A 24,079-nucleotide genomic window follows, 5' to 3' on the forward strand; every position below is an offset into this window, starting at 1 on the left:
GTGTCTGTTTGAATGGGGCAGTCGGGAGAGAGGGCAAAATGGAGTATTGCTCCGAGCTGTTGACCAAAAGGATAGTGGGCTGGCACCCATGCGGACCGCGCTGTGTGTGTCTTGTATCAGTGTTCACAGGGATACTTGCTGGCGCCCATTGAGTGGTTGGGAATTGAATTGTGCTATTTTCATAGAAACCAGGAATGCGCTCCAAGGACTTCTAGCAAGCAGAACCGAAGGTTTCTCAGAGCTCCTGAGGAATCCGAAGTTAACCCTTGAAGTATGCTCTGCACAAAAGCACTCTGAACTGGGATCCCATTTTCCCTCTAGGTGGTCAATTGGGTGTGACGAGAGCCAGGTGTTCCTCCCACCCCCCGCAACAGCACCAGGGCCCTCAGCATTAGATCTTCTCTAGAGCATTCCACCTTCTCGATCCAAGTGACCATCTGGAGCCAAGACATGGCCAGGAACGTGCAGTTGCCACTCGGCATCACTGCTGCCATGCTGGGACTGGTGCTCTCCTGGAGGGTGCCTTATGGTTCTTGGCTGCTCCGCTCTGTGGAGCCTTCTATTTGGTCAATGAGAGTCTTCTGACTCTAACCCTGTTACCATCTGGAGACGACTTGCTCTATCGAGCACCCAACCTAGATGCAGGCCCTGCGTCTCTGTCAAAGTGCTTACATTTAGCACAGGAGGGCGAAAACGCAAGAATGTCGCTGATTGGCTCCTGTAACGCCTACAGTTCATATAAGAGTGTGGGAGACCAGGTTTTGGCGACTAGGTTTTTTAAATGGAACAGCAGGAGTTGTCACAGCTGTGAATAGCTGCTCTAATTGGCCCGGCAACATTGTTCCTCAATAATATGCATCAGAGGTATGTCTCCTCCAGCACATCCGTGTAAAATAGACAGGCGGCACCATGCTTGCACGACCCAGTTCAGTGTGAGCCTTCCATTTACTCCCAGGGGAGCTGCTCTCCTCAGGTAAACGATCCAAGAAAAGGAAGAAATTGGGTGCAACAGCGGGTGTATGAATGAAAAAAGTGTACCAAAAATTAGCAAAACCTCAGGATTTCAAAATGGCATTACGAAATAGCATTTCAAAAGTGACCAACAATATATAAGGGGGTCAAGAGAAAGGGATAACCAAGGTACATGGGAGTAAGTACATGGGAGTGCATGGGGCATTTCAGCAGATGAGGGAAGTGAAACCCAGAGAGCTATGGTGATTTGCCAAAGATCACATAATTAGGCCAAATGAAGAAGCAGGATCAGACTCCTGGTCGCCTGGTTCTAGGGATGACTACTAAATCCTAGTCTCTGTCTCCTTCCCATTCCCAATGACAGGTGCAGTCTTAGCCTGCGTACCGCGGTGCCAAGCAAGGCTGATGCTGCTCTGCTTCAATGATAGGCCCAGTCTTAGCCTGCGTCCCGCGGTGCCAAGCAAGGCTGATGCTGCTCTGCTTCAATGATAGGCTTAGTCTTAGCCTGCGTCCCGCGGTGCCAAGCAAGGCTGATGCTGCTCTGCCTCAATGATAGGCCCAGTCTTAGCCTGCGTCCCGCGGTGCCAAGCAAGGCTGATGCTGCTCTGCTTCAATGATAGGCCCAGTCTTAGCCTGCGTCCCGCGGTGCCAAGCAAGGCTGATGCTGCTCTGCCTCAATGATAGGCCCAGTCTTAGCCTGCGTCCCGCGGTGCCAAGCAAGGTTGATGCTGCTCTGCCTCAATGATAGGCCCAGTCTTAGCCTGCGTCCCGCGGTGCCAAGCAAGGCTGATGCTGCTCTGCCTCAATGATAGGCCCAGTCTTAGCCTGCGTCCCGCGGTGCCAAGCAAGGCTGATGCTGCTCTGCCTCAATGATAGGCCCAGTCTTAGCCTGCGTCCCGCGGTGCCAAGCAAGGTTGATGCTGTTCTGCTTCAGTGATGGGTGCAGCCCTTGTCATCGCCGGCGATGCTTGTTGCTAATCAATGTTGATCCTGAAGGATGCCCTTGGAGGACCTAATTCCTTCTCTTTTCTTCATCCCACGCAGGGCTGTTGCTGCAGGAGGTGAACATGGCGGGGATGAATGAGATGCGCTTCACCGAGGAGAAGCCGCTGCTCCGCGGACAGGACACCGAGATGGTGAGTACCTCTGATTCTTCCCTTTCTTCGAGTCCCTACCCATGATTGACAGCCATAGTGTGGAGGCGCTTCTCCAATTTGTGGGCTCATTCACAGAGGTATGTTTATTGTTTGTTCAGATAGCATTGTAGTACATTTGCGGGAATTCTGAGTCAGCATTTTATTTACTGCATTCCACTTACCTGAAATTTCAGCCATTTGTATGGCGAAGTCATAATGCCAGTCTGATGCTTGCTTAAGGCACTAAACCCAAGACTTTAAAAAAAAGATGGCATTTGCCAATTGCTTTTCAACACAGTACCCCAATACATCGAGGGGACATATTTAATTGAGTGAGATGTGCCAGGGTGAATCAATCAGGTAGACTCTTGATCTTTTAAATTTTATGGTGAGTCACAGTTCGAAGACATTGCAACATTCTTGAAATTCCATATCGAAAAATGGGTTTGACAACTGAAGCTGGTCTCTCTGCCTCAAGCAGGCAGTCACTAGGTCTTCAAAAGCATCTCCTGGTGCAAGAAGCCATCAATCCTAAACACCGAGATGAAACTATAAGGAGAGCTTGGTAGGTTGAGTGCCTGCTTCAAAGATTTGTATATTACATCCTGGTCAAAGATTCCATTTTGGGAGCATAACTAAATCAGATCTCAGAGCTTTTAATAATACATGTTAATATTACTGAAATCTGTGCTCCTTATTTTATCTATTTTAGTACGATGAAAGTCGGAGTTGCCTAAGGCATAATTGAACACGTGAGTTGCAGTTTACATGTGGATCTCTGGACTAACCCATCCAGGAATCTCACTGCAGGGATGAAGTCGGCTCTCAGCAGGAGAACATTCACAAATGTGGCCATACTTCCTATGCTCTCTGCGACCCCCTCTCTGACCTAATCCACGAACTCAGTTTTTCCAATCATGTAGAGTTCCTGCTTTTAAAGGCCTTGCTCAATTTTAACCTGGCAGTCCCTCGCCTAAAGGGAGCATTTTCCTTGGAGATTTGAGGACATTTTCCAATCTGGCCCAAGTCGCGACGGGTATTTTAGGAAGTCTGATTGAGTGGCAAAGATGTGCAGATCACTAAACTTCAGGAAGGCATTTGAGGGTTCTTTGTAAGCCCCACCTCCGAGAGAGGTAACCGGGGCGGTCTAAAACAAAGGGCTTTCAGACATATGTGCGGAACAATTAGCTTGACTTACTCACTTTCAGCAAAATATATTCTCAGGCAAAAATAGATCTATTTCTTTAGGGTGATTTTTCCATCGGTCCCACTCTAATATGCATCCGCAAGATCAGGCCCAGTGTATATTACAGGCATTCATACATCATACATCTATTTTTTATTTACAATATTGAATTTATGACTGAAACGAATCATTTATTAAAATATGAGTTGACTACATCTAACATATTTTCAGCATGTCCACACTCCTGCACTAAAAGACACAGTCACACATTTTAACAACGTTTATTTGCCAGCTACAGGCCCATGGTCGGGCTTCGCCAAGAGTCTGGACACATCAAGGGTTGTGCTCCGCCCTAAACCTCAGCATGTTTACACTGCTTAGCTTATGGAAGAATTCAGCAATGATGGTCCTCGCGCCACTGGACTGTGTCTTACTAATGTACTTCTCCCTAAAACATTTGAGCAAAGGTGACTGAGCATAAAAACACAATCAACGGGGACGCTATTCCACATGATAGCTAGCTAGGGTGACCAGACGTCCTGGTTTTGCCGGGTGTGTCCTGGTATTTTTTACTTTTTAAAACCCTGTCCCGGAATTTGAGGTATGGGTGGCTACCATCCTGGTTTTTGCCTGGAACCGATGAAACAAATCCTAAAATCGGGCCCGGCACTGCCCTCTGCTCACTTTTTCATATATGGTTAACAAAGGGGGTCTGTTCTGACGTGTAACGTTTTGGGGGCGGGGCTACTTATTGACTCTAGTAGGCCCAGGTAATTTCTATTGTGTCCAAGGAAATTCAAAAACACTGTAAATGTGAAGATGTACAAGAAGTAGTTCAGACAAAAATAGATATCATATATACAGCTTGTAAATTTATTTTGCTGCTGGATGCATTTAGTAGACATGCATCAGTATTATTAATAAAGAGCTGTTTGTAACGAGAGCAAACAGAAATACAAAACAAATTTTCATTCAGAGATACTGGGTGTGCAGGGAGATTAGATCACAGTCTTAGCCCTACCCTCACACCATTGTAATGGCCAAATAAATTGACAGAATGCAGTAATAAAACAAAAAAGTAACCACCACCACTAGTGACAAGTGATTAGCGTGTGTTCAATGCAAGACAACCCAAAACAAAAGCATTAAATGGGGAAATTCTTGGTTGTCTGTAGCCAGGCTGGAGGGTGACCTAACACGTTGTATTTCTGTTTGCTCTCGTTACAAACAGCTCTTTATTAATAATACTGATGCATGACTGCTAAATGCATCCAGCAGCAAAAGTCGAGGGACTAATATTGGGGCACAAGTCGAGGGACCAAGTGGGTGGACGGCGTACGCCCAATATTTTGAGAGGGCAGATGGCGTCTCTGACATTCTGCTTTAAAGGATATGTTTTATTGTAGAATCTTACATCTAAAATGTGCGTTCCTTTTGTACTTACCCAGCAATGTAAATGGAAAATCTGTTCTGCTGTCAAGTGCTTATTTGTCCTGTGCACTTTCTTCAATTGTGAAAGAGAAGTTGAGTGGAATGTGCACATTTCACTGTAGGATATATTCACTTCCTGTGGCATCAATGAGTACGTCAGTGTCCCTCCACTTTTTTTTTAATTACACCGCCTCTCCATGAGTACGTCAGAGTCCCCCCACTTTTCTTTTTAGAACTCGAGCCCTTGAAGATATGTATTTGTTTTCAAAAGGTGTTTTTGGTTTCTTACTCATTTAGTGTTATAGGGCTAAACGCCTTGTACCCTGCGCCAGCTGATCTTAGCAGCACTTCTTTTGTGCTCACGCATTTCCTTCTTTTAAGGTGTACTAAAAAAGGGGGGTACCCACATACTCCAAAGAACCCCTTCATCCATCCTCGACCATCTTCACCTGCTCTAAGCCACACTGCTTACTGTTGGGGGCTGCTCCGGGTCACCGGGCAGCCCAAGACACTCAGGTCGGGATCGCCCGACGGTCCCGCTGCGCGGCGATCACGCTGTGGATAATGATGTGGGGGTCACCCCACAGCGCTCCAGGGCACTGGAGCCCACACACAGCTGGGATCACCCAGCACACAACGGCCCCGGCTCTGGGGCACCTAGGCCAGGGTCGTCTCCAATCGCCATGGTCACATAGCCAACAAACAGTGGAGGTCGGCGGTGCTCAGCAGGGGCGCTGGCCTCGTGGTGGGCCGGGTCCTTGGGCCTGCACCACGCGGTGTTGCACCAGGCAGGCGCGTGAAAGAACCACACCGGAGTCCAAGTGTGGTGTGACTGTCGAGCCGGAAGCGGCTCAGTCCTTTTATTATGTTGGTCACGTAGCTGAGCCACGTGACCCATTAAAACATCCTGGGAGCTACCATGCTCCCAGGAGGGGTTACCATGCAACACTTACAGCCAGAATTGTGTTGCTTTCTGGTGGATTTTTAAAAAAATAAAAATTAAGGTTCAAGTTAGTTTTGATTTCTTCACATTTAGCGTTCTTATTTTCAGTAAAAGTTATGTTTAGCTCCTGTTCGTCATGGTTGTAGAATTATTTTTACTGCTTACCATTCAAAACAGATGAGTTGTCATAGAATCTCCAAAAGACTTGAATGAAGGAAAATGGAGAGGTTAATGTGACGAATCGCTTCTGCTCTGCAGGAGTACAAGGATGAGTAGGGGTAAAATTCCCACTCAGCCCTCACACTCCTACAAACCAAAACCTAGCGCAGTCATAAAAGTAAAACAGGGACTGTTAAGAGATATACCCCTTTTGCTTCTGTGGTAACGTGGGCCAAGGAAAGGCTATGCTATTGAGAGGAGTGTGAATGTGATCCAGTAGTGACCCAAACAGCACAGCAACAAAGTCCAAAATAGAGGGCATGTTCAATTAAGATATTTTTAAAATATATATACTTTTATTAAATACACAATCTGCAACAGAACAAAGTAAAATCACTGTACACAAACCCACCACTGTGAAAGGCAAAGAGTAAGCAACAGACTGGAGAAAGTAGCCCTCTCAGCATCTGTACACGGATGATAGGCAAATACCAACCGCATAAGGATATGTCTGAGGTGAAAGAAGGTGCTGAGGCGACCTGACCAGTCTCTAGGTTCCCAGTGGACTAAGGGGGCAGTTTGGGGTAAACAGTACCTGGTTTCGGTTCTTGAGTGGGTTGAGAATGTCAAACCCAGTGCGGAACATTGATTACGAGCAGTTCAAGCGCAGTTCAGGCACGTTGGATTGTGTGTTTGTATTTTTGTATTTTATTTTGATTTGTAGATCGCTTTACGCCAAAGAACTGGACAGTGAAATCATATTGATGATAAAAAAACAGAAGAAAAAAAAATACAGGGAAAGCAAATGAGCCTTGAGGCCAGAGCGAAAGAGGGGTGTAACGAATCAACTTCCAGGGCACTAGTCGTCCAGGGATGAATATCGGTTTCTAAACCATCAATCAGCCCCACACCTCTTGTACACCAAAAGGGATCCGAACAGATTGGAAACACAAGCAAATTATAAACCTCCTTGTCCAATTCTGATAACGTGAACAGAATGGCAGGCTTATATCCGCAAGGTCGTGGATCATTGGTTAGTTGCAACACAGCGAAAATACAATTATTACCCAATGATAAAACGCATTGTCCAGTCAATGTTGTATACACATATCTACTTTATTATTATTACAACAGACAGTTGTAGCACACTACAAAACACAACCCACCCTGTACAGGAACACAGAGGACAGACAATTATTCGAAGGAAAGGGATGCACTCTGGATACTGACAGGAGCGTAGACGGTAAAGCAATCAGTCTTAACTGTTCGAGGTTATTTGGTTTCAGCACCAAGGGAGCAAGGGGTCGTAAATGTCACTAGGTGCCTTCAGAGTATGGCTCGGGGGACAGAACCACAATGTACCTGGTGCTTGAGATGATCTTGATGCTCGACAGCATCGAGTCGATCCATGACGCTTTGCACCTCCTGCGACAGAGTTCAAGACGGGAGACAGCTGCGGGCAGACAGTTTGGCAAGCGAGGCTGGACGGACGGCTGCAGGCTGGCCTACATGGTGGCTCAGGGTCAAGAATCGCTGTCTTTGTGCTGGTTGGTGGATCTGGAACGTTGGTCAAGGCGTCTAGGACAGCTTTGGTGACTCCAGCGTGACAACATTCAGTGGTGCAGCTGGTCGCGGTTTGAGGGCTCGACTGCCTCGAAAATGTCCTTAAAAGATGGATGCTGGTTGATGCTTGTCACAGCACTCCTCCTAGTTTCTTCGCAGGGCTTGTGTCGTCCTTTAAGGCAGATGGCCTAAAGCTGAGGGTAGTGTTTGCAGGCAATGGTCTTGTCCTTTGGTCAGAGACTCTCTGGCACTCCCCACATAGGAAGTGTGCTAACAGAATCTAGGAGGGCTCGCCATGTGCTGGTTGGGTACTGGTTCTGGAGCTGGTGGATGGGTCCTCTGAGTTTGGTTTCTCCCAGTGTTCCTTGGGAGATGTTTAGGGGAGGGATCTTGCTTCCCCCTTGGAAATCCTGGCCTTCCTTCACTGGCAGAAGCTGTAAGGCAGACTGTACCTTCAGCCGGGTTCCAAATGAGTCCTTCATGTTACTCTTTTCAAAGTCCTCAGATGATCTGCCAAAAGAGGGGCTCAACCCTCTTTTAAAGCTAAATGGGCCCCAATGATTGGTGCATGCTAAGCCTACCTTAATGAGCCAATCCTGGGTCCCCAACAACAATCTTCTGTTATGCGTGAGGTCATAACCAGGTGCTTTGCAACAGGAAAGGTAAGGGGTGACAACATGTACTACTATGTCCCACCCATCTTCCTGTCTGTTCTGGATCAAAGTGTCTCTCTGGTTAATTGAGCTCTCTGTGGCTCCTGATCAAAGCGCAGGTCTCCCTTGAAGTTTGTGGCTAGAACAGACTTCCTGTCTCAATGAAATCACATACTTCTTCCCTCTGAAAGGGGGGCCCCTTGCAGGGGTTGCCTACTGTAAACAGTTGTCTCAGGCATGACAATTACCGCCCTTCATACAGAGGGCTGGGAGCTAGCTTCAAGCTGACACATTGCATATCAAAGAGGTGTTGGGGTTTCCTGCCCTTTGTTAATTCTGTGACCATGCATCTTCAAAGGCCTGCTTCAATTAATTTTCAACAGAACTGACAATTGGACAGGGCGGATTCATGAAGCCTTTGATATTTTAAGTAGGCTGGCCATGGCAGGAGGAAGCTGTTGCCTTGCCCCTTCCTGAGATGCTTTGATGTACCCGTGGCTTTCACATTCCAGTTGTGCCTGTAGGCTGTGTCCCGCAGAGTACACTTGACTATGTGTTTGTTGTGCGGAGAGCAGTTTAGCCCACACATTTTCTGAGGCTGATCATTCAATTTCAAAAAAGCCCAGGCGAGTGCACACCCACCGTGTGGATGGTCGAATTCCTCACATGCCCCCCAGCCTCAATATGTGAACCACCACCCTATTGAGGGTCTGGTTCGTCATCAAGGTGAAAGTACCGGCTGAGGCCATCTGCATTTCCATGCTGGGAGCCTGGCTTGTGCTGGGTGTCCATATCTAATCCCTGTAGGGATATGGCCAAATGCAGAAGCTTAGGGTTCTCCCCTTGCATGGCCATTAACCACCGCAGAGGCCGGGGGGGGTCTGTCTGTATTGTAAAGTGAGACCCAAAGATGTAGGGTTTCAGCTTATTTACAGCCCACACAACCATGTATGCCTCTTTTTCTATGACAGCCCAGTGCCTTTCCCTTTTTGTCAATTGCCTTCTAATGTAGGCGACAGGTTGCTCTACCCCTTCAGAGTTCAGCTGCGCTACCACTGCTCCAATCCCAAAATCATAGGTGTTTGTGTGGATAATGAACTCCTGACCATAGTCTGGCACTATCAGAACTGGAGCCCTACACAATCTCTCTTTTCAATCCTGTAAGGAGGTTTTACAGTGGGGGTCCAAGTTACCTTCATCGGCATCTTCTTGGAAGTTGCATCATTCAGGGGCATGGCAATGGTCCCATACCCTCTGATGAAGGGCCAGTAGTACCCGGTGAGACCTAAATAGTTTTCCATACTCGTCAAAACCTGGTTAACCATCCACTGAAAAGTGGTAGGGGCATTCTTCAATCCGAAGGCCATCACAGTGAACTGATAATGTCCTTATGGGTTGAGAATCCTGACCTCTCTCTCGCTCCATCTGGCAAGATGACCTGCCAATACCCTGCCGTGAGGTCAAAGGTACTCATGTATTTGGCAGCAGCAAGCTTGTCAATGAGCTCACCTGCCCGAGGAATGGGGTGAGCATCTGTATTTGTGCCAGAATTGAGCCCCCTTTAGTCCACACAAAAGTGAACTTCAGTCTTCCCACCACTGGCCCCTTTAGGGACCAGTACCACTGGGCTATCCCTGGGGCTGTAAGATGGCTCTATCACTCCTAGAGACAACATATTGAAAATGTCCTCCTTGATGGTGTCCATGACCTTATCAGACATTCAGTGAATGCTACTCTTCACCGGCTTACTGTCTCCAGTGTCCACATCATGGGTGCACCAATCTGCATGACCTGGAGTCAAAGAAAACAGACGTCAAAAAGTCCCAGTGAATGGCAACAGTCTGTCAGTTGCTGTTCTGATAGGTCAGTTGCAAGGTTGACACCTTAAGAGGTCTGGAAAGGGATTGGTCTCCTCCTCAGTCTCTCTGTCAGTCACTGATGCCATGACCAAGTCATCCCGGCTATAATGGGGTTTTAGCCGGTTGACGTGAAAGAGCCTGAACATCTGCTTAGGTCCTTTCATGTCAATGAGGTAATTCACCTCACTGACTTTTTCCAGCACACAGTAAGGCCCAGTCCACTTGTCCTGAAGGGCACTGGGTTTGGCAGGCTCCATAATCCACACCCAGTGGCCTGGACAATAGACTGTCACTGTGGCTTTGTGGTTGTGCCAGTGATTAATCAGCTCCTGACTTGCCTTTAGGTTATTTGTCGACTGTTCCATGTACTTTGCCATTCCAGACTGAATGCAGAATACATAGTCTACCACATCTTGTGTAGGGGATGAGGGTTTGCTTTCCTATCCCTCTTTCACTAGACTGAGGGAACCTCGTACAGGGTGTCCAAACAGAAGCTCAAAGGGGCTATACCCTACTCCGTTCTGTGGTACCTCCCTGTAGGCGAACAGAAGGCATGGCAGGAGAATATCCCATTTCCTCCTCAGGTACTCTTCCAGGCCACCTATCATGCCTTTCAGGGTCTTGTTGAACCGCTCAACAAGCCCATTTGTTTGTGGATGGAAGGATGTAGAGAACCTATATGTGACTCCACACTCTTCCCACATGGCCTTCATATATGCTGAAATGAAGTTTGATCCCCTGTCATAAACAACTTCCTTGTGGAATCCAACACAGGAAAATATCGAAATCAGAGCCTTCACAACCACGGGGGCTTTGATGCTCCTCAGAGGGACAGCCTCAGGGTACCTTATGGCGAGGTCTACCACCACCAAGATGTATCTGTTCCCTGAGCTGGTTTGAGGATCCAAAGGACTCACAATATCCATGCCTATTCTCTCGAAAGGCTGCCCAACCATGGGTAGTGGAATTAAGGGGGCCTTTGTGGCACCAACCAACATGCCAGAAGCTTGACAAGTCGGGCAGGACCGGACACATTCCTTATCTTTTATGCCAAACTGCAGCCAGTAAAAGTGCGCAGACAACTGGTCCCAAGTGACCCGTTAAAAAAAAGGAATTTGGTCTGCCAAATCAAAAAGAAACTTTCTGAGGCATTGGGGAATCACCAACCTCCTGGGGCTCACACCCTCAGAGTTTTTTGGCTCACTGTACAGGAGTCCATCCTCCAGTACACTTTGAACAAGCCAGGGCCTTGCCCTTAGCCTGCCCCTATGCCTGCTTCAGCAGACCCACCAGAGTGGGACACTCTTTCTGGGCTTTAAAGAAGTCAGTCTGACCTGGGCCCCCAGCTGATGCAAACTCATCCAGCTCGGGTAGGCCCTTCAGATCTGCGCCCACCTGGTCCTCCACCTCAGGTTCCTGCACTGCGCCAGGCAACTCTGAAGTCACCGAGTCCCCAGCTACCAAAGTAAGGTCCTCCATGGCTACTGCCCCCCCCTGCAGGAGTATGCGACCCAGCAGTTTGTGGAACTGGACTAGGGGCTGCCCGGCCACGCTGATCCCTCCAGCAAGCCCTCTGGAAGAATTCCAGGCCCTAAGGCTCTCAGAGTGTGCAATCAGGCGATCTCTTTGGCCCTCGATCGGGTAGCCGCTGCGACTATGTTGCGATGAGGAAGATTATTACCCAACAAACATGGGACAGGGATGGAGTCTGTCACCGCTACACAACGCTGGGTCATTTCACCTCACGAGCTGAACTCTACTACCACCATGGGGCACTTGCTCTTTCCGTCAAATCCACTGATGCCACAGTCAGGCCCATCAATATACTGGCGTGGCTGTACCCACTGCCAGGTGACAGCTGTGACGCTAGCCACAGTGTCTCGGACCACAGGAGTTTGGTGTCCATTGATATACACATGTTCTAAATAGAGCTGAGTATTATTGGGAACTGGCATCTCTTTTGGAGACCTGGTACTATTCCCACTCAGTGTAACCAATCCACATTCAGCCACACCCTGTCCTAGTGGGAGGTCCTCCTCTCGGAGGCACACACTAATGATGGCCTCTTCCATGAGTCCAACATTCACTATTGCTTGCTTGGCTAAGCCCTTGCGAGCAGGATCCCCTTTCCTATGGCCCAGCTCCTTACACACGGAACAACCTTTGGGTGGTCAGAACGCAGGTGTAAAAGTGTTAGGGGTGCCTGTGCTGTTCTTTTCGGTGTGCGCGGCAGAACTAGAGTTTTAGGATTTCCCATAGTTCTTTTGGGGACCTGACTTCGAGTTGGACCTTTATCCTTCCCATCCTTGTTTACTTTTTTGTACGCCAATTTCTTTTCCGGTTTGGGTGTGCTCGCCTGAGCCTTTTTCTGGAGTCGGGTACTCACAAACCTGTCGGCAGCCTTTCCAAGATCCCTAGGGTTTGTGACAGTCTTGTCCACAAGATGCTGGTGTAGGCCAACCTCACAACTTTTCAATACATGCTCACACGCAATCAAATTGCACATCCCTTTAAATGTGTCAACTTTGTTACCAGTCACCCATCCGCTCAGATATATCAACGACAAGTGTGTGAAAGCTTCAAATGTCTGCCCACTTTTTTTTCCGAGCTCTCTGAAGCTCTTGAGATACTGTTCTGGGGTTTTACAGAACTTCCTGAGGAGGGCTGCCTTCATGCTCTCATAAACGGGACTTCACTCAGGTGTTAACTGAAGAATTGCATCAGTCCCTGGTGTCGGTAAGTGACTCATCAGAGCTGCACCCCACAGTACCTCATCCACCTCCTGTAGCTGGAAAGCCAGCTTGAGCGCTTCAAACCAGTCAAAAATGTCCTTCCCCACTTCATAAGCCTACACTAAGCCTTTGGGGATGTTGCACCAGGGAATATCCCGGCCACTCTGGTTTGAGCCACTACTGCTGCTTTTGCTAAAGGTGGATCGGTTGGCCTCCTTCTTCTCCTCAAACGCCAGCTTGCGCAGCTCTATGGTGGCCTTGTCCCGCTGTTTCTGTTCCTCTAGCGCCAGTCTCCTCTCCTCGAGCAGGGGTTTTCTAGCCACTACCTCATTAACTGCCAAAACAATTACTGGGCCACTTAGAGACTGTGCTGAGGCCTTGGACCTGCGAGATGCTGCACTAGCCCTTGTCCTCACTGACACTCTCGAGTGTTGAGAAACTACACTGGCATGCATTTGTTGGAGCACTAATTATTATTTCTTGTGAGTTTCTGGCTTGTTAACAAATGAACGCTTGTTTAACACTATATGAACCAATCAAGAGTTCCGACATAATGAATGTGTGTGCCGGTTTTCATTTTTAAGCTGTGCAGTGATCGGAAATTGTACTTTTGCCTACCGGCAGGTTTTACCGGCAACCCCGTAATGAGCCCCTAACTCGAGATATCTTTACCATCACTTCGGGGCCATAAACATGTAATAACATCACATGTCTTAGTCATTGTTTGTTACAGTGGCATATTATTTTTATGCATGATGTAAATACAAGTTCCATTCTATCAACAACAAAAAAACTCAACATACTTTGGGTTATGGAAATCAACTCGTGGTTTGCAGTTTAAGAAAATGGTTTTACTTTTTAACTTTGTATTTTGTTCAGAGGTTGGAATAAAGGGTTAGCAAGAGGAACACAGTGTGCTCAGCAGATTGGAACTTCACATTGAGGTGTAAATGGGCCTCCAGCCCACTGCTAGCAACAGCTTTGTCTGCGAATAAAAGGGCTCGCCTGGCCCAGTTTGTGGCTTTTGACCCAGCCCCCCCTCAGATGTTTCTGGGTTGGGAGGGAGACTGAATACCCCTGACCCCCTAGTAGTCCGTAGTCCGCAACCACTGATTAAAACCTCTGTTGGGCTCCCAGCCCCCGCGCCTACCGAAGATGTGCCTCAGTCTCTGTCTCAGTAACAGATTTAATTAAAAAAAAATGTGATAGCAAAATAACTGAAGCCATGCATTTCTCTCCGATTCAAGATCAATGCAAACAATTAAAAAGTGGGATTTAATATATTTTCAATTGTGCCACAAGGTGCCTCTGTCTTTTAAGCATGCTCCAGTGGGCCAAATAGCACCAGCTCTTTTGCATTAGTCTTAGCTGCACCCGGATCCTTTGAGTCCAAGGACGCCATCTCTTTCTCAACTTCAGGCCTCTGACTGCCATGGAGAGGACACCTTGCTGTCATCATTCACCTATTAGTAAACTTCAAAGGGCCTCATTACGACCCAGGCGGACTTCGCGGTGCTAAATGCACCGCGAAGCATGGCGGAAAGCCGCCGATAGCGCCATGGGGGTTGGCGGATTTACCGCCCCATTCCGACCTCGGCGGAGCGGTAAATCCCCAATCCCCATTCTGCCCTTCCCCATTCCCATTTTTGCCCCATAGGGTATAATGGGAGTGGGGAAGGAGTTAATTACGCCACCGTAAAATACGGTGGCGTAATTAACAACGAGGTCCCGTAGCGCCATGGTTTTCTCCGGCTGGTAAAACCAGGCGGAGAAAACCTCCATGGCGCTACGGGAACTCGTAGTATGGCGGAGAGGTACGCCATGCACTACGCTGGCGTAATACCCTCTCCGCCAGGGTCCTAATGAGGCCCAAAGTATTGGCTTAAAGGCCTCATCTTATTTTCCTCAGCTGTTCCAGACAATGAGTCAAAATATGGCATCAACAATTGGCAAACATTTGACCAAAAGAGCTCCTTACCGCTTTGCGAAACAAATGCGAACACAATAGACAAACTCGTCTGTGCTTTTGATGGTAACTGCTAGGGTGCAGATAGCCTTTTAGACCAACAATGTAATTCCAAAGACCCTTTTGCCCTTTCTGCACATTTACTTATTTTGTATTTATTTATATTTATTTGAAGAACAGCTGTGTCAATTTTGATCAGAACAGACTTAAAGTAACACATTTACAGATGACAGAGGTATTCCCCCGAAGGGTGCCTATGCAGTAGCAAAAAGATGAGAACAAGCGGTGAGCCAGTATATGAGGAGGGAAGAAAAAGTGGGACATAGACAAGGGGCAAAAAAACAATAACAAGTAACTTACAAAGATTACATTAATCTAGGGGGCAAGTGCTTCAAACTAAAAAGGAGTACTCTACAAACATACACAATTACATGATTATGTGGCACAGGAGTGGTGGGATAAGGTCAGTAGGATGGAGGAGAGAGCAGGGGGAGCTCCCTCTTTAGCAAGTAAGTGAAGTTTAAGCCGAGCTTTGAATAGATCCACCATTGACGTCATTTGGTGGGAGCTAGGTGTTGCAGCTGCAACCCATAACATCTCCCCTGCTACCCCTGGCACTGCCTCTGCGACCCCTTGCCCCTGGTCAAGGATTGCAGAGGCAGTAAGAAACCGAAAGTAAAGAGGGCTCGGACGTGTGCCCTCTTTACTTTTAGCTGAAACTATTGCAATAAACTGGCAGTGGCAGACCGCTTCTTTCACTCCCAGGTTGCCTCCTCCCCCTCTTCAGTGGCTGTCTGGGACCTTGAGCTTAGGTTGCTTGGCAACCAAGAAAGAATGTATCCTTTGCCTGCCCGGATTGACGGGTGCATAAGTGCAAAATTGGCTTTGTGTAATGATCCGTTTATCACCATTAAACTATCAACGAAGATTTCTAAAGTTTGAAAAACACTATGAAGTAATCTCCCCCATATGATGTGGATGGTCTATTCTGATGTCACCTATGGTCTCCTGGTTAATAATTAGGGACAGCACCTGAGCGATGACGCAGTGACTGAGCAAGTCACAGAACCCTGATCCAGACAGAAGTTATGTGTGGGGTGTGCAGTACTGTGACACACAGAATCCCTTCGCCTGCTCTTGTCGCTTCCTTGGGGTTGCAATTCGGATGGTTTCTCCTTGCTTTGCCGCTTTCCCCCAACTGCAGCGGTCAAACAAGCGGTACTCGGGCAACTGCTGGTTCAGGGCGTTTTTCATTTCTTTTTGGTCGCATAGTTTACAGGACAGGGCCTATAGTTAGTGCAGGGGTGTTGGTCCTGGTCCTGTGCCAAGGTGGAGCCCTCATACATGGATTGATGATGTGTGCTGCGGGGGCAGAGATTCCCACACTGAGCGACGCAAGGGAGCTGCACCCATCCCCAGGTCGAATCAACACCTTTTACAGCACATTTTTCAGCAGGAATAGAAAAAAGCCACATGATTTAATCTCTCTGAGCTATCCAATTGCGACACAATATGCTGTAGAATCAACTGTGCAGTTAAAAAGAAACATTTATGATATCTACCCACCAACCTCATGAGTCCTTTTTAAAGAAATATAGCACTACTATTATCAGGTTTACTAGTCACCATGACATGTCCCTGCTGCTTCTAAGCACTGTAATAATATGTGTTATGTTAATAAGAAATTTTAAATATACCCCCATAGCCAATACATTACCAAATGCTGTGGTATGCACATTTAAGAATACATATCTGGTAAGATAGCTCAGTGGGTTAAGTGCTCACTGCTGGGATAGATGTGTGTTTTGCCAGCCATAGGTTTGAATCCTAGCAAGGTCTACTCAACCATAAATGCCACTGACCATATAGCTCAGACATGTATGGTTAATAACATATAAGGTCATCAGCATTTAGGAGTATAAAGCCGTAGTATCAGCCTCTTGGTCTGCTTGATGATGAACCATGTATGTATTCGCTTTCTGTTTGCGTATGAACTTTTCATTTAAAATTGTATTTATTATATTGCCTCTAGAAACGTGACCTTGATATTATGATGAAAGTCGTTCTGTCATCAAAAGAAGAAATAAATGTTTTTTTGTTACTTAATACAGTGTGTGGGTTTTGTGTCAGTTGTCAGTTCCTCTGATTTTATCCTTTACCAGGTGTATGAGTCATTAACTGATACTGTGTGGCATTATTGTATATTTAAGGATGCACTTTGTAAATGAAAAAAGCTACTGGATATATAAAGCTGTAACTTACATATTGTGACCATACATAGACTGTAAGGCTATAACAGACATGGAGTGGCGGCATCCTCAAACGCTACAATAGCCACTCTGTATTATGGCAGCAGCAGGGAATGTGGGCCTTTACTTGGCATATGATTACCAGACCTAGCGTTTGCAGCAATAATTGGTATAAGTTGGGAGCTCATTGTCATGTGAGGCTAAAGAAGCATATGCATGGCAGTGTCCCTGGCTCTACTGTGTCTACCCCGTCATAATATGACCTCCTCCATGCCATATTAAGGTAGCTCCAATCTTTAAAAAACAAAAAATCTTATGTCTTCTTTAGAACCGGTATGGTATTTCATGAAATGTAAGCTTTTGTGTGTTTGTATAGCCGTCAGTCACTTTAGGTGCAAACAATGGGGTTAAAAGTCATGTGATGGTGTTGAGGTCAAAGGTCATATGACATCACATCCTGTGATGGAATCATTTGTGTGATGTCACTTCCGCAGCCCCTGGCATTTTTGTGAAATGATGTCCCTGAGATCCACAGTTGGGCTGTCATTGATTGTCATGGGCAAGTGGGTTCCTGTGGAATGGGGTAAGTGGGGGGAAAGAGCAAAAGTGAGAGGAGGCACAGAGGAGGATATGGGTCATTGAGGTTGAGACCACAGGCTTAGCAGGGGGAATGAGACGGTGAGCAGACATGGATGAAATCAGAAGGAGCCAATCGAGTAAATGATTCATCCCCAATCTCGAAATATGATGTCTAACACCCAAATATAAAATAATCATTCTAATTTAGATAAGTGCTCGTAGTGACTACCTAATTCCCTATATAAGAAGTCAAACAGAGTCCATGTGCAGATTATTATCTTTTTTTGATTGGCTTCTTCCGAGTTATATAAGGCAAACAAAAAGAAAAACAGAAACTAATATGGTCTATTCATTTTTCTCAGTGATTATACAATATGGCAATATAGGGGGACAGAAGGTATTGCTATCAACATACACTATAGTACAGTATCCATAAAGGTTTTTACTAACTTGCTTTTCTGTTTCTTTTTGAAAATTCCCAGAAAATAGAACAAAAGAATAGGAAAAAAGTAATAATAATCTGCATATTCACCCTGAGAAATTGTTGGATGTTTTTTGTCCTGAAGAATGCAACCTAATTTTTAATGTTGCTGAAACTGGTCGACCAGAAACTACGGATGTCCTTTATTTGTTAGAGATACATTAGGTGAACAACTATGGAATGTAATTCTGCAAGATACACACTCAGATAAGGGTAGAATAAAATAAGTTATGTGATCCCCATCTGAACTATTTCTTCTTTTAGTTCTTAATAGCTTGGTTCCACTCTAACTACTGGGTCTAGCTCAACTAGATGTGCTTGTAGACAGAAAACTACTTTCAAGGAAAGGATAGTGCTAAGGAGGAAGTCTATTTGAGAATTGACGTTGACTCTCTGCTATCCCTTTTAAATAGGTGGCACACCACCGGATTCTAGGTATAGGGTAGCATAAGTTCTTCTATAGGCAATTAGATAGTGACTAGCAGCACTCATCAGAAGTATACTTTCCAATTTTTGTGTTAAAGAGCAGGCAGAGATTGAATCAGCCAGGTACTGATGAGCACGAGTATTGATAGCTTTGTAGACTAAGAGAAGGATCTGAGTAGATTGTAGAGATTGCGGATTGCAAAGTTGAGGACTTTGTCTAGATGGAGGAAGGAATAGAGAGAATTGCCCAAGAGAAGACACAAGTTGTAGTCGAGTTTGCAAAGCACCAGGGTGCAGATTAGCAGTGTAAGAAATTGATGAATTTTCCGAATGGTGAAAAGGTTAATGACATGTTTCAGTTGGAGGTTACTATAAAAGAGGACCCCGAGGTTCTGAGCATGAGGCGAGGGTGCACGAAGGTCAGGCGGGAAGGAGATAGGAGAGGAGAGGAGACCATACGGATTGCATTGGAAGTCAGGAGAAAGATGACTTCCGTTTTTGAATACAGATTCTTCTGATTGTCACCTGTATAAGGCTAGAACTGGGAAGCAAACAAGCCAAACTGCAATTTACACTAATCCTCCCCCCAAATTGTCTGGGGCTTCAGAGGCTGCACCTACACGAAGACCTAAGAAAGAGCACTCCTAGCTTCATGGTTTTGTGAACCATAGGGAGGAGTAGGGAAGATGGAATGGCAGACAGAGGAGAAAGCAAGACATCAGATAGCATCACAGAATTGGTCAGCAGGGGTTACTAATTAAATTCTTCTTGATGAGCTACCAACGTATTTATTTAGCACTTGTTGATATCAAGTTATTAGGGTCAAGACATAAAAGATGCCACCTTTACTTGGCTCTTCTGATCCCAGCTGCCTGTGAGAGGAGTGTGTAAGATTTTCTCTAGCAAAAAGCAAGTGACATTTGCTGAATTTGAATAAACAGTGTAACCAGTATTTTCCCAAAACAGATGCATGTGATGTTTTACCTAATTTATGGCTAACCTATGCTCAATGTCCCTATTATTGTTGGTAATTTTTCTTCCGCCTTTTTATGGGGGCACACCATTACCCTTCACTTCCATCCTGCCCCTCTATCGTCTTTCTTTTCCCACCTTTCTGCATTTTCCTTCCTACCTCAAAGAAGATGTTGGTTTTAGGACTTGTAAAATGTGAATTCTTAACTGTAATTATTTTGCAGTGCATTTCGCATTTTAGAGATGCCACCTTGCGGGTTTGCTTTATGGAATTTCTTAGAATCTCCGTTTCAATGCAGGATTTGTATTTTGTGTTGGATTACTAATGTAATGTTTGGCATTGTGTGTGTGTTTTTTTTAAACAATATATAGAAGAATAAAATGCGATATTGCTTATGGTACCTTGCTTAAGCTAAGTTCCATTATGCTTTTTTTAATGTTGACACATTTTCCTTAAGTGAAATTGATTGTTTGCATTTTCAGGCTAGCTCACGATAAGCCCCAAAAAAGGAAATAGGCACATTGGGCCTCATTACAAGTAAAGCAGTAATTACACAGGAATTACGGCCAAATGCATTTGCTGCTACCTCCAAATGACAAGTGGCAAAATGGCAGTGTTAATCCTTGTAGGCTTGACTGCATGGAGATTTTGGAGGAATTGCGCCACAGTGATTCCTCCAGTTTTTTTAGCCAAGTGCTGGAGCTATCGCCTCTACTTTACCGCCCTGCAGGAGGTATGACGTTGAGGTGAAAGTGACGACAATATCATTACCAACACTTATTTAGCACACCACTTTACTCATAATCTTGTTTCAGTCTATGCACTTTGTGCCTTTTCATCCTGCATTTATGATGGGAGACGGACAAGTTCCAGAACGCAAAGATTAATATCTAGGACTTCCTAAGCGGCAAGGGGCAACTTGAGAGCTCTTATTTTAGAAGTGTATTGTATTCATAATAATAACATTTTGCATAGCATGCAAAGGCTAGGAAATATTATACATACAATAAAATCAATATAAGATAGTAATTTTTTCCAAATATATTCTGTTTCCAAATCGCTTATTTTAAAACAATAGAAACATAGCATATAACTCCTAATTTTTTGCCTGGTATCATGTTGATTATAGCTTTCCAAAAATGAATATTAATGCAATTGTCAGTGGTGTATATCTTTAACTCTTAACCAAACGTTTACATTCAATTAGTAAATATCTAGAAGTCTCAATTTTAATTGTTATCCCACACATTGTGCATAAACAGTCATTTTCTTCAATTTTTATCTGTGTGCCAATTACGGCCATGCATGGTAGCAGGTGTGAGGGAATTTTGGGGTAAGACACAGACAACAGATTCAAAGTTTAAAGCAGACACGTTTATTTACTCAAATGTCAGGATGTAAAAATGCTTATCTTGCCCTGTAGTATGGTAGGATTTCCCTACCAAACCAAAACTAAGGAAAGTCAAACGTTTCATCACAACTTGGATGGTAATCGAGCACAATTTCCGCCAAGTGGAAATAGCTTTACCACAGGGTCGTGCAGCAGTATTAATGCTGTATAACAACTTGGCATAAACGTGCCTTGACTCCGGCAGTAACGCTATTAGTGCCCAGTGGAATCTGCGCCAAAATAAGGGTTACCACCAAAAAACTGTGCTAATAGCACTACCGCCGGTAATCCCGGCGCTATTAGTGCCGGTGGAAATTGCGTCATCGCCGGAACGGGAAGCATTGTGGTGGCCATTTTGAAAAACACATTCCACCAAAGAGCTCCACTTCCTGCAGCCATCTCATCTTGGAAAGAAGCCAGAATGTCACAGCAAAGGATCAGAGGCAAGGTGGCAGAACATTGACTGCGCAAACCAACATTTTGTGTGTGGGAGCTAGTGGTCCTCACAGATGAGGAAATTGCCCCCTGTGACGAACTATATGGCAGTCGGCAACGGAAGACCACTGGACAGCGCAGGACAACCATCTGGCATGCAATCAGCCAGAAGGTGACAGCAGTGACAAATGTACCCCATGATGGAGATGACTGCCGCAAGTGGTGGAATGACCCGAGGGTAAGAGTGCAGGGACTGCTGTCCCAACAACGCGAGAAGTGCCTGGCAACTGGTGGAGGCACTGGAGAGCCACTGGTCCTCACCGCTTGGTCGGAAAAGTGCAGCACAGTGCTGGACACAAAAGGAATAGAGGGAGTCAGCAGTGCGGAGGTGGTGCAGCAGCAGCAGCCAGGAAGCAGGAGGTGAGTCAACCCCTCCAGTCCTCTTCCGAACACAATTGGATGCACAAATGACAGCCCAGCATAAGCCGGTGGATGGGGACACATGTCAGCAGACCCAGAGGCTGAGCATGCCAACAGGGCGGAGTGATGGCGTGGCACATCAGCCACCCTCCACAGCAGCCATGGGGCGGGGCACAAAGGGCACCCCTGAGAGTCATAGCAGCGGGAAGGTGTGTCAAGTGACCTAACCAAATGCCATGCACACCACACCCCTACTGGCACACCCTGTGCCAGCAGGATTGAGGTGCGTGAGCGACCACAACACGGTGCAGCAGTCACACCAGCATGTTGCGGGCCCAGTTGGCCCACCCCATGTTGGCATGGCAGACAAGCCACAGGTAAGTACACGTCACCCACACTGCAATGTGCTCAGCCTGACAATCACTGTGCACCACAGTACAGGCTGGCTAAACAACAGTGCCTCATGTGAGTGCCACTCAGGGAGGGGATGTATTTGTATGAAGGGCCGCAAGCATGCATGCCAGATGTCAGCTGCCCCAGCATGGACAGCCTGCCCTCCCCACACACAGGCCAAAGACCAACTGGCCATGTGTCACACACTCATCGCTACAAGCAACCTTCATGATGCTGGGCCCACATGCAATCTCCCCTGTCCGACCATGCCCATTTGCTCATATGTGTCGGTTCCCACTATTTACCATAGCAAATGTGTCCATACCTGATGTCGTTTCCTATGTCCCCTACAGGCACTCACGCATTGCCTGAGGCATCAGTGGAGGACCAGGTTGCAGACCCATCTGGGAGCGGCACGTCCAGGCACTCAAAGTTTGCCACCACCACCCTGCAAAGGTCCAGTCAGGCTACACCAAGGCGGATGTCCCTGCGTGTAACACACCAACACAACAGGATCAAGCCAATGTCTACCCCACAGGCCACCAGGAACAGCGCAAGGTACACTGCACCCACTCCCACAGCCGGAGGCTCAGACAGCGAGACCACGCCTGCTGGCAGGGCGACTGTGGAGTCACAGGGCGGCACCAGCATGGTGTGATTGCATGCCAAAGGGGCACAGACCCCAGAGAGGCCCCCATGCCGCCAGCATCCACTGACTCCAGAGAGCTCTCCACGCCACCAGCGTCTGCAGACCCCGGAGAGCCCTCCAAACCACCAGTGTCCACAGGCCCAAGGCAGCCCTTTCTTCCGCCGGCGTGCACAGTCACCTGAGCCAGACGTTGACACACCCTCTTATGGCACACCTGATAACAGCCCTGGGACAGTGCACAGCCCTTCTCCCACATAGCACACACCAACATGCAGCACGCTGTTGCAGAGGCTTGAAGAGATGGAGCAGAGACAACGGGAGATGGAGGCTATTGTCCACACGCACTCCGAACACCTGCAGGCCATAAGGGACAGCATACAAGGGACCACCTGCAGAATTGTGCAGGCCATTGCGTGGAACAGGGCTGAGACAACTGCTAGTACGGCTGCCCTGACCCTCTACGCCCAGAGGGCCAGGGAGATGACTGAAGGTGTCTCTGCACTGTCAGAGGCCATCCGGCAGAGCACAGAGGTGCAACATCAACAAAACCTGGGGACAGGCTCCGTCCCTTCCACATCAACCACTCCCACAGATGGGTCACAACAGGGCACACAGAGGCGTCAGTCACAGCACCTTCTGAGCCCAAACTCACAGAGGGTTGCAGGGGGTGTGGGAAGAGGCCACGGTTGTAAAGGACTCTGAGACAACAATTGCCATGAGTGGCCATGCTGGGGAGTTGGTGGTGAGAGGGGGCTTAGTGTAATGGGGAGTTGGTAGTGGGAGGGGGCTGGGGGGATAGTGTGATGGGGAGTTAGTGGTGAGAGAAGGGAGGAGGGATAGTTGGGGCGCTTCATTCCATATAAACAGTTGAACTGCATCAATGCAAGGACATTCCTGATTGTGTCATTGTTGTGTTTGTTGATTGAGGTGGTGTTACACAGTTGTGCATGGCTTGTGCCATGGGAAAGTGTCAAAATACATTGTCTATCAGTCCCTGGCATGTCAATCTCCCATCCCTTACATAATCTCTGGCAACGCATGCATTTGCCTCTGCCACAGGCACTGCATCCTCTTCCTCTGGGGGTGGCATGTACACGTCGGGGGGTAGCGGAACATTTCTCTTCAGGCAGATATTGTGCAGTATGGCACACACAAGCACAACTTTCTCTTCAGCATACATCAGGGCTCCACCGGTAAGGTCAAGGCAGCGGAAATATGCCTTTAGCAGGCCACAGGCATGCTTGATACCCACACAGGTCCTGTTGTGAGCGTGGTTGTAGGCATTCTCCTGCGGTGTACGTGGATCACACACAAATGTTATTAGCCAGGGGAGCTGTGGGTATCCGGAGTCACCTGCATGGGGGGAGGCACAGGCATTAGTCATGGTGCAAGGTGTGGGGATGGACGTACATGATATCAGGTCAATGGACTACTTATGCATGCAAATGGGCCTTCATTTCATGGCATGTGTCTATACTATGTCT

At 47.0% G+C, this 24,079-nt stretch overlaps 1 protein-coding gene across 4 annotated transcripts in view; it reads left to right on the forward strand.

Annotated features, from left to right (window-relative positions):
- NDRG4 (NDRG family member 4) overlaps positions 1-24,079 on the forward strand; it is an 865,926-nt gene that overhangs the window by 182,917 nt on the left and 658,930 nt on the right. For all 4 annotated transcript variants that reach the window (XM_069654558.1, XM_069654565.1, XM_069654543.1 and 1 more), the window contains exon 2: positions 2,017-2,108. In XM_069654558.1, coding sequence (XP_069510659.1) covers positions 2,040-2,108 — 69 coding nt within the window. In that variant the 5' untranslated portion in view covers positions 2,017-2,039. The remainder of the gene's footprint in view (positions 1-2,016; positions 2,109-24,079) is intronic.

The sequence above is a fragment of the Ambystoma mexicanum genome, chromosome 1p (assembly GCF_040938575.1).
Source record: "Ambystoma mexicanum isolate Mex_15411 chromosome 1p, UKY_AmexF1_1, whole genome shotgun sequence".
Lineage (NCBI taxonomy): Eukaryota > Metazoa > Chordata > Amphibia > Caudata > Ambystomatidae > Ambystoma > Ambystoma mexicanum.